We start from the raw sequence: 11,128 nt of genomic DNA, 5'->3' as shown, positions 1-11,128 counted from the left end.
CATGCTCCCAACCACCTCGCAGGGGGTTCTAGTCGCCGACTGTGAAACATCCAAGATTGCTTGCTACATTAAAAAGGCTAACTAGATAAATAAGAGAACAAAAAATAACTTCTGGGTCTATAAACCTTCCAGAAAAACACTGACAAAAGATGGAATGGATCACACCAAGTTATAAAAACCCAAACATAGAAAAGTAAAAAGTCAAATTTATTATGACCAAAGGGGAAAAAACAAAAAAACAAAACAAGAAACAGGATTCCTGGGTAAGGAGTTACTTTGCAATATCAGTGAATTCACAGATTACTACCAAGTAAGCCATTAACATACCAAAAAAAATCATCTGTACAGGCAAACTGTTCTGTGGCTCAAATTATCGCCTTTTCTGGAAAATATTTCCTCTTCCTCCTGGACCTCCCCGGCCACGACCTCTTGCAGCAACTGCAGGGCAAAAAGCAAAATTAGACATCACTTCCTGTCTGTTGATGGCCGAGAATGACAGTTACTGTTTTGTATAATTAGTTGAGAGCAAAGTTTATGTAAAGGTTGCACATGTAACAAACATTGAGCACTACATAGCATGTCAAATACTGCTTGGTCAACAAGCCACAGCCTTTCAAATGACCAAACAAATATAGCAGTTATTTATAATCAAGTGATTCAATCCTTTCAAACACACAGAAAAAGGTCTGTGTGCTTGGAAATTGGATATAATGCAGTTTGAACATTATTGCATTTTTTGGGAATAGTCATCTAAATTGTCTAATCATGTTCTAATTATATGACACACACACACACACAGATCAGGATGCAAATATAAATGTCAATAAACAGATACAGAATACCACTGACAGAACAAGTTCAAAACATCCTCAGCTACCTTTTCAACTATTTCAACCAAATGACTGACTCATGCACACATGGAAAAACAAGCCCATATACACAATCACCTGAAATTCTGTAGTTTTTAAATATTATTCAGTAATTAGGAATTGCTCAATAAGTGACAATCCCTTCTGACAAGCCTGCATGTCTGAATGGAAAGGTGCACACTAACGAGTAAGTGGTATAATCTCACAAAATGTATGAAAGTCTTTCAGCAAGACTGATGTCTACAAGGGAGAACAGAGTAAAAAATGCAAATCTTTTTGGACAGTGCCTGTGAAACAACCAAACCAATTACATTCATGGCACTTCGCATTACCTTGAGCTTTAAGAATAGCTGCCTTGCCCCTCCCAGCTCCTGCTCCTTGATTTTTATTTTTCATGCTCTTCAACATAGGAGCATTTTTCAACATGTCCGGCAGGATAAGGAAGCGAATTTTGCTGCCGCGGATGTAGACTTGCTCCAGCTGGGAAACTCTGCCATCCCGATATGTCACAGTGATGTTTGACATCTGAAACAAATTAAACAGCATTCCAAACCTGCCTTTTATATTTGTGGAAGTGGCTTTTCCATTACAAATTGCAGTGGCCACAGGAGAGCAGTGCACACGTTACCTGACAGTTCATGTTATCCTCAGCTTCTATCAGTTTTCCTCTGTAGACCTCACCGGTATTGGTTTCACAGGTTACAATATGACCCTCTGCTTCATGGAGAACTTTGATTGGGACGCCAATGGACATTGTGACGATATCTGCAGCGGGGAGGGAGGAGGGACCATAAGGTACATACTACATATACAAATTATAACCGTCGCCATCCAATTAACGTATCCCACGATATTTAACGGACGACAGGTTGTATAGCAATGTTAGTATCGTCTTAACTTCGCACATACAAGGTGATAACCTACTCCATATAACATTTTATTATTAGTTACTACTGTGGTACATACTACTCTACGACGCTTATGAAGAATGAATCACTTATCCAGATATGGAAAATAGCTAAATCTGCTGAAGGTAAAGGCACAAAACACATTTTCCTCCAGTAGCATCCCTACATCGTGAAATAAAGATAGGGTTACGTTACCTAGCTAGCTAGCTAGCTAGCTAATACACTCAATAAGGCAGACAAACAAGGAGCCTAGTTAGCGTCAACACAGAAGGCTAGCTAAGTCGCTGGCTACACAAAATATGAATCACTTACAAACTACCATCGGAGAAAAACTTATGGCTGAACACATTAGACTGTACCTTTATCGAAACGATGACTAAAAATCCTTTGATTTTCTCTCGTCAACGTCCCAGCAACGTGAGTATTTGTGGCGTTTTCCCGCTCCCACAATGCAGTATGAAGCGGAATTGCCCTCCCACCCGGAAATATATCGATTGCATCATGGGCGTTGTAGTGAAGTTACGGGGTTTTGTAAGCCTACCTCACTTCACCAGCAGAGGGCAGTATTTAATTACATAGTATCATGAACCAAGGTTCATGGCTAAAATACCCGCTTCGAACAAATTCAATGTAATCTATTAAAGCTATTTTCCTGAGATGGATTTATGTGTACTAGGAGATCGCTTTGGTCATAACAAACAAACAGATAGACAGAAGAAATGAAACAATTGCTGAGATTAAAGAGTAGAATGTTAGTTTTACTTGGGTTCAGCAGGCTATGAGCCTGAAATAGCACATAGATCCATCAGATAGACTGAGCAAAGATGTGCCAGAATAGTTGGTTATATTGTACCAGCAAGTAACCTGGAAAGCCAAGAAAGTCTACAATTGTAAATGACAAAGAATACAAGTAAGCAAGAACAGAAAGACAAGTTTATATTCTGACATAAATGAATGAATATAAAGATAAAAAGCATCATGTGACAGGGAACAGCAGCAGAAGGATCATATGTATAGGAGCGCCACACAGCTGTTTTAAGATATTTCACTGGCTAAACTGTCTTTATATCCTTTTAGCCATCAGTAAATTAAAATCTCTAAGATTGACTTAGTGTGTAACCAGCAATTACAAAATAAACTTCTAGAAAAGGTAGCAGGTTCTGCTTTTCTGTAAATTATTTTTGTATGTGCACATATCTCTTTAGAGAGAGGGCTTCTGGGGAATGTTCTGGATAGTGGGAGTGGGAGTGGGGGGGAAGACTCCCTCAGTGACTAAATATGGTGGAGTAAAATCCATTTCTGCAGCTTTAACTGGATGGATGGTGGTGAATCAAATGCCTTAAAATGGATGGCATTCCCCATGAAGCAGTATGTTAAGCCAAAATATATGACTAAACCAACTTTTAGATTTTGAGGTCTAAAAAGTGGAATGTTCTTGAAGGATTTAACTTGAACACCACTGAGCATGTCTTTTACCCTGGCCAATCTAGTGCCAGAGAAATGTAGATGTTGACTGGCTCAGGTCATTGTAACTCCCTCTGTCTTTAAGACAAAACAGAGATAATATTACTAATGCATATGAACCGAGATTTATTATCTAATTTTGCAGTATTGTAAAAACTAACATGGCATTGATGTAAAGCACAAATTGTAAAAGACATGTATTTCTAGAGCAGTACAAACCCTACTTTATTTCCCAAATTTCCTCCACTATAATTGTTGAAATATGATCATACCTGACAACTGTAAACACCATAACAGAAATGTTCTCCATTACCTGACCTTTTCATAGCATTTTAAAGCCTAACCTTTTCATAGCATTTTAAAGCCTACTTAAGGAATCAGACATGAGGGCTTTTTAATAATACACTTCATGATGGAATATTTGTTTCATGACTGCTTCAGGAGCTGTGCTGAAACTTGAAATTGACCTTGTAATTATGAAAGTTTATACATCTGAAGGATCAAATGAAGTTTACCTTCACCAGAACTACAGAAGAGAAGCAAACCTCCATGCAGCCAAACATGCGCAAAGCCAGTCTAAAAGGCTGTGATCAGGAGCCAGGCTGTTGATTACACAGTAACTCTCAACATCTCCAAACATCATTTTACCACTTGAATTAATATGTCTGCAACTGCTGATCTATGTGGCTTACTGATAGCGTGTTAGCTTTATCCTAGTCTGATTTACACCAGAGCAAACTTCTTGAATGGGGATACACTGACCACAGCTCTTTATACAGGGCATTTGTCTCATTAAAGGATGTAGCTGTCTACTGCCACAGTGTGCAATAACAGTGCCATCTTTGCCCTGTCTAAAAGTCATGAAAAAAAGCATCAAGAAAACAGCTAAACTTCATCTATACACTGCATGGTGAATTCTTAGTACAAATGACTAGAGACATGTCGGGCAAAAAGGGGCAGTAATGTTCTTTTAGACAGATTCATGTTCAGGTTGATTTCAGTTTGACTTGTGCTATCATATGTAATGAGTTCTGCCTGCACCATGCAAATAATGTGAAGATGCTGAATAAAATTATTATTAAAAAAGCACATTTTCTGAAGTCTCATTTGGCTCTATACTTCTCTTTGTAATGTGCATTGTAATGCATAATCTTGTATTTTAGGTGATCGGGTAGTAAACGTTAAAGCAGGACAAATAAGCACTTTATCCACTGAGGCATAGGTACAAAAACAATTCAACATTTTCAGGTGCCTCTTCCATCCATCCCTTTATTCCGTTTGTAAATAGAAGTTAAGGTCTCCACCTTTTCTGAGTAGATGTCCATGTCATTGGATGTGTGCTTTCACTTCACCTTTCATGCAAGCATCACGTTTTACAAAAAGCAGTGCTTTAGTGCAGCTGTTTCCCACCCCAGAGCCTTTTAACAAGGAAAAAGGCACATAATGGCACAATAAAAGACGTCATCAAATGCCCCTTCATTTGATTTGCATTACATTAGGACTAGCTGCACTCTCCTAACAAAATTATATCAGATATGTGTCTTTGGCTTTATATGTGCAGGGCAGAGGAGAGCCCTTGTAACAGGGCATTAACTCTCATTTTTAAATGTGGCATAAATAAACCTAATTCCATCTTTATTTACATTCAATCATTTTGTGATACCAAGTTGTTATGCAAGACAACTGCTCCTTTAATGCCCTTGTTTTTATGACTTACTAGCCATGTAGCTTTTTTCTTGACATCCTTTTTTAATGCTATGAGGTTCAAAGTCCGCTCTGTTGAGTGCTTTCCGTTGGGTGGTCGTGTTGAGCCCTTTTTATTTGTTTGCACTGGGAAACCTGATATTTAAACGGAGAATGCCTACAGTTACCGTCACATCAGTATGAAAGCAATAAAAACATAGACAGCTTTCTTTTTACAAACACCTCATGTTACTACTCTCAGCATGTGATGGGCAGCTTCACTCCTACTCATGAATATGCATATATGCACTGAAAATAATAGACACATCAAGTGATGTAGATGCTGATTTGAGCTCTGTATTTATTTAGTAAATTTCAGAACCACCAATAAACATGCTTCACAGTCACAAGTGTTTATAAGAGGGTTTGTGTAATGAAGCAGAAGGTTGGAGGCAGTACAAATTTGTGTGGTAAGAGTTTTCGTACTGTAACTTAGGTTAGATTTAGAACCCTCCAGAAAAAGTACCAGTTGGCAGCAGACAAGTGCACCAAGATTTAAAGTATTGTCCAAGAGTATCTGAAAATGAACATTAGCTGTGCTCTCGGAGGAGGAAAAAAGGGTCTTTCACAATCTGCCTTTGTAATGAGACATATCCACAAAGTGGGTAGATGCACAGTCACAGTTTTGGAGTGTGGTGACATCCAGCAAACCTTTGGTGCTAGGGCACATTCATCAGAGATGTGCTGGATGTGAAGTCCAGCTGTGTGATACACCATGCACTGCTGCATTATGAATTAGCAATGAATAAGAATTATTAAATAAATAAATAAATAAATGTTTTAAAATATTAGGCTTAGAGATCTTATAAACCCTATATTTGTATGTTTGTTATATTTTAATGGTCAGGATAGACTGACATTGAAAGTACTTCAACAAGTACTGGAGTAATTAAATTAACCATAAACACTGACTTATCTAATTAAACATTCTTAACAATTTTTGTAAGGAAGCCTAGTGTCTGATAAAACCTAATCTGTAGAATAGGGGTTCAGATTGTGTGGCAGTTCTGACTACAAGAGATATGGGAAATTCATTCATGCCATCAGATAACTCTGAAGTTTAGATATGTTGGAATTCACCAAGTTCCCACAGAAATGTAGCAAGTACACATACCTTTGCCTTATCTGGTTCCAGACAGTAGCAAGAATTAGGTCACCCTCAATTCCACAATAGTGACATCATGATCTGGGAAACATGTAGGTTGTGTGCAGGTCAGGTAAGTTTAGCTGTTTGTACAACTATGCTTACACACACTGAGTTATACAAGAACACCTCAGTCAAAGATTCTGTCATGACACCTCAGTGAGCTCACCTGAATAACTGGTCCTTGTGGGAAAAGAGCTGAAATTTATATTGGTATTAATGCTACAGTGCTTTACCACCATGATTTCTGCATTGCTCTCACTAGAGGAAATGTCCTTAACAGCCCAATCAGAACAGCCTACTGAGCAAAGCTTTGATTGGGCAGAAAAGGCTTCTTCTGTAGGGCAACGCCCAGCAGACCTGCAGTCTGTACCCATGTGGTTTGACCTGGGCTTCCACTGGCTACCCGTGGAGGGTGTTTTATTTACACTTCCATGGTGACAACCTCGAGGGTGGCTATGGCCCAGTGTGCTGCCGTTGGCCATGGTGCCAAATGAGGAATCCACAACACTAACGGAGGTAGTGGTGGTGATCCCAGCTGCAGTGCTGCCGCTGAGCAAGCCGCTGCGCTGCCTCAGGACATGCTGCCCAATGATCCTGCGGAATGTGTGCTGGAAGTCCCGGATGCGGTAGGCGTAAATGAATGGGTTCACCACTGAGTTGGCGTGCGAGAGGATAATGGCCAAGTACATGATCCAGCCCGGAGGGCGGGCACAGAGCGGGCAGAAAAGCGTGAAGCAGTTGATGATGTGCAGGGGGAGCCAACACAGTGCGAAGAGGCCCACGATGATGGCCAGTGACTTGGCCGCGTGCACTTCCCTCTGTAGCCTGGAGCGGGAAGAGGAGGAGCCATCGACATGGCCGTGACCTAGCGACAGCTTCTGCTCCATCCGCCAGAGCTGCTCCCGGGCAGCCATGAAGATCCGGGCATAGATCACCAGCATGGCCAGCAGTGGCATGAGCACGCAGCCAAAAAAGTTGAAGTAAACCATGTAGTCCATTGTGACCACCTTCTCAAACAGGCACTCTGTCATACCGGAGGGGCAGGAACTGTTGGGGCTGATTGTGGACCGCATGTTCCAGCCCAGCATGGGAGTCAAACCGATGACCACTGAGAGAATCCAGCACACGGCAATGATGGCTTTGGCTCGCTGGCTTGTCACGAGGCTGTTGTACCTGACACACACACACACACACACACACACACACACACACACACACACACACACACACACACACACACACACACACACACACACACACACACACACACACACACACACACACACACACACACACACACACACAGAGACACACACACATAGACATGAATTCTGAGGACAAGATGTTGTGGTGCGTGCTGGACAACACTCCTAACTTAATACTCCAAACTCTCCCATCTACCTCACAAATCAGGTTCGCCTTTCCTGGTTTGCCTAAAATTAACTTCCTAACAGAGCAATAAATGTTCAAGGAGTGCCCCTTGCATGAAAATGTCAGAACATGGGAAGACTGTATCGTTTTAAGTTTGAAAACAAACTTGTTTTCAAGTACACACGAACATCCATTCTATAGCTCTTAGGAATGACCATTGTTTTGAGAATTTTGCTTTTTAATTTAGTTGATCAATGTTCAAATACAAGGAAATACACAAATGAGAAGAGCATATACCCTAAATGTAACTCTTACAGTCCAAAGAACCCAAAGCCCTTTATTATTAATATATAATATCCAAGTTCTTAAAGCTTTAATATATTTTTGATAAAACATATTGTAAAGGTCTTTATTGTGTTCTCAGTGTATTACAATTCATTCCCATGTATAAAGTATATCAGCTAAAATTAAGTATGACTGCAGTAACATTTATATAAAAGAAAGCCAGCTGTTAAAAACCCCTTCATTTTAGCCAGAAACAAAAAACATCCAGCCCTGCAGCATGTGTCTTTTCCCAAGTGATGTCTGGGAAGGGAGGGAATGTGTGGTGGCAATTGTTCAAATAATCCAGGGACTCAAATCTTCCTCGCGATGGTGAGGAGTTCATTAAAGCCGACAGACTTACAGGGGCTCCAGGGCTCCAAATAACCTATTTGGCCACCCGCAATGTCACAGATCCCACAGAGCCACCATACTCACAGAGCCCAGGGCCCTTAGACAATCAACACCTGTTCTGGCTTTTTTTCTGGAGCCGCTGCAGACACGCCGGCCAGTCCATGAGTGCACAGTGAGCTAAACCTTACATCAACCATCCACATAAGGAGGAGCCGAAAACCAGTGGCTATGGCTCAGTTCAGCAGAGACAGTGGGGCTTTTCAAAAACGATTGGTTGGAATGTTTGATAGGCACATGTCAGTCACACTCTAAACTGTTTATGTGCACATTTCTAAAACCATGTATATTTCAGAAGGATATTACAGTGAACGGTGAACAAGCATGAAGAGCAGATTGTAAAGTGGGTCGTTTGAATTTAGTTCTGCCTTTATGTTTGTGTACATGTTACACAGTAACTGAGAGCAAAATGAGTTACTGTAGAGAGAGGAGGGTGAACTGCTCTATAAGGTAATGACTACATGCTCATCAGCCTTTCAAAGTAAATCATAATTTGACTGCTAAACTGTTAAAGTTATTAAATTTCTTGGCAAGCCAAACATAAATACTTTGGAAATAGTACAGTGTGTTGCTATGCAAATATTTTACTGGGAAATACAGTTCATTTGCATGGATTTGACTGCACAAATTAGGTACAACTTTCCTTTTGTCTATTATGAGCAAATGTCAAAGAAAAGATAATAGCCAGTCAGTCCTGTGACTATTGTCTCATGTTCACATGGACAAATGTACAGAATTGTGAAAATAAAGCCATGCATGAAAATTTGAGACAACTGATCAGTAAATTAATCCATCAAACTTTGGATCACTGGTTTTATATGGGCATGAAGACCAAATGCCCTATCTGTGACCAGACAGGCCCATGTGATGTATTCAAAGTCAGCTCTCCTCTGCAACAGTCTACACTTGCTTTCTCCATTTGATTCAGCTTCTGTTGGCTCCTCCCTCTCTCCTGAATAACGTCCTGGCATTAGAGTGTCTTATCAGGAGACTGCAGCTCGACTCGCACCCAGTCGCACTGTAATTGAACCCAACTACATTAAACAGCAGGAGACAATAACCCTGCATGTTGTTGTGGAGTAAATCTTTCACTGCACTAACTATTAAGCACCACGATGACACCTGCCCAGGTATAAACAAATAAGCATTGTTCAGATGACACTACAGTTCGGCGACACGATAATCAAACCTGTGCATAACTTATACAAATGGCCATAATGCCCCACGCACACGCCCCCCCCGGCGCCGCTGTGAAGCTCACCCACCTCAGTGGGATGGTGATGGCGACGTAGCGGTCCAAGGCAATGGCCAGCAGGCTGAAGATGGAGCTTTGTGTAAGCACCAGAACAAAGCAAGCGATGAAGAGGCATCCATGAAAGTGGCTGCAGAAGCCCGTGCTGACCGTGATGGCGAAGGGGATGGCGAGCAGGCCCACGGCGATGTCGGCCACCGCCAATGACACCACGAAGAAGTTGGTGATGCTCTGAAGGTTACTGTTGAGGCACACGGACCAGCACACCAGCACATTTCCGGCCACGGAGAGCACCGCGATCAGCAGCTCTAGGGCTATGTACGCCACGTCGGCCTTGCTCAGCATGCTGGCCGAGTCGGGGCCGTGGTCGTCCGCCTGGGCCGACTCACAGCGCGGCTCATAGCTGGGCCTCGGGGCTCCTGGGGGCGCGGGCAGGAGGGCGTCACTCTCCCTCTCGATTGGTGCAAGGAGCCTGAGGGCTGAAGATAAGCAAGCCCTACCTCCACTTTCCTCCAAGCAGCCTGCTTTTCACCAAGAAAAGAGTAGCCGTTATAGGTGTGGATCCAGAAGTTGGGCCACCACGGGGTCAGAGCGATGAACGTGCAGAAAGCCCTGCTCTCACTCCTGTAGTACTTGCAGAGTGGCCCACGCTCTCTTCTGTTGACCTGCCAGCCACCTCTTCCAGATTTCCTTAGTCAACTATAAACCATCTCAGAGAAACAAATGTTTGGGGGAGTTGGAAGGACTCCAACAAAAAGCCACTATGAGGTCAGTAACCCTAGAAAGAGAACAATCACATCATATAATGGAAGATCAACCTCCCTGACTAAGTAAAAAAAAACAAAAAACAATTTGTCTTTGGAAGGTCAGTTTCCCACAAGAGCAACAGAGCACTGTCCAAAGTCCAACGATATAGTTTTATTTTAAGACTGCCTTCACAAATATTCGTGAAATATGTTTGTCAGTTTGCGATTTATCATAAGGCCAGGATGCATTTCCTCTCTTTTCTCCAGGAAGTGTACATTTGAACCTTGCAGTGCATGTGCTATTACTGGCTTAGAAATGTAGAACAAATATTCTTTTGTATCCAAACTCACATGAATCTACTAATCTGTTCGGCTTGAAAATGAAGCTTTTTTTCTATGAATATAAATCACTCTCTGACTAAAAATCAACTGATTTTTATAATATGTTTTGTAATTCTCTCTGGTTTTGGGGGAGAACCTTAATAAAGTAAAAGTAACACTGGAAATAATACTGTCCTTTGCATTTTTGTTTTAAGTAAAAAAAAAAAAATTATATATATATATATATATATATATATATATATATATATATATATATATATATATATATATATATATATATATAGTATATTTGCCTCTACCTTCAAAATGGACTAGCCAGAGCATAAAGCCAGATTACTTCAAACCATTTTTGTTTTTTGGACAAAGCCCTTTACATTTCAGGCACTGTAAACAACTTCACAATTCAGTCACAGAAAGACTAAACAAGCTTAGACAGATGACAGACATTATTTCCTTTTTATAGTACAGTAACAAATGCAATTTTTGTGCAGTTTCTGAGGTGCCACACTTACCAAATATCTTTTCACGGTGTCCTTAGGTATCTAAGTATAGAT

At 41.0% G+C, this 11,128-nt stretch overlaps 2 protein-coding genes across 6 annotated transcripts; both read right to left on the bottom strand.

Moving 5' to 3' along the window:
* Positions 1–186: 186 nt before the first annotated feature.
* snrpd3l (small nuclear ribonucleoprotein D3 polypeptide, like) lies at positions 187–2,243 on the bottom strand. Its single transcript, XM_027003729.2, has 4 exons — positions 2,137–2,243; positions 1,498–1,634; positions 1,202–1,394; positions 187–438 (listed from the first exon to the last, which is right to left on the bottom strand). The coding sequence occupies exons 2-4, from the start codon at positions 1,621–1,623 to the stop codon at positions 371–373; spliced, it is 387 nt and encodes a 128-aa protein (XP_026859530.1). The 5' UTR covers positions 1,624–1,634; positions 2,137–2,243; the 3' UTR covers positions 187–370.
* Positions 2,244–3,094: 851 nt separating this feature from the next.
* Positions 3,095–9,996, bottom strand: adora2ab (adenosine A2a receptor b). Of its 5 annotated transcripts, XR_004776207.1 has the most exons (5): positions 9,500–9,911; positions 6,298–7,304; positions 6,099–6,170; positions 4,959–5,080; positions 3,095–4,659 (listed from the first exon to the last, which is right to left on the bottom strand). XR_004776207.1 is itself a non-coding variant. In XM_035527446.1 (4 exons), the coding sequence occupies exons 1-3, from the start codon at positions 9,829–9,831 to the stop codon at positions 6,133–6,135; spliced, it is 1,377 nt and encodes a 458-aa protein (XP_035383339.1). In that variant the 5' UTR covers positions 9,832–9,911; the 3' UTR covers positions 4,915–5,080; positions 6,099–6,132. The 5 variants fall into 5 exon arrangements, 4 of the variants coding, with proteins under 4 accessions (XP_035383339.1, XP_026859540.2, XP_035383338.1 ...); XM_035527446.1 differs by lacking the exon at positions 3,095–4,659 and having other exon boundaries at positions 4,915–5,080; XM_027003739.2 differs by lacking the exons at positions 3,095–4,659; positions 4,959–5,080 and adding an exon at positions 9,987–9,996 and having other exon boundaries at positions 5,262–6,170; positions 9,500–9,905.
* Positions 9,997–11,128: the final 1,132 nt, after the last annotated feature.

The sequence above is a fragment of the Electrophorus electricus genome, chromosome 6 (genome assembly GCF_013358815.1).
Source record: "Electrophorus electricus isolate fEleEle1 chromosome 6, fEleEle1.pri, whole genome shotgun sequence".
NCBI lineage: Eukaryota > Metazoa > Chordata > Actinopteri > Gymnotiformes > Gymnotidae > Electrophorus > Electrophorus electricus.
Note: the sequence above shows the minus strand (reverse complement) of the source record. Positions and strands in the feature narration are given on the sequence as shown.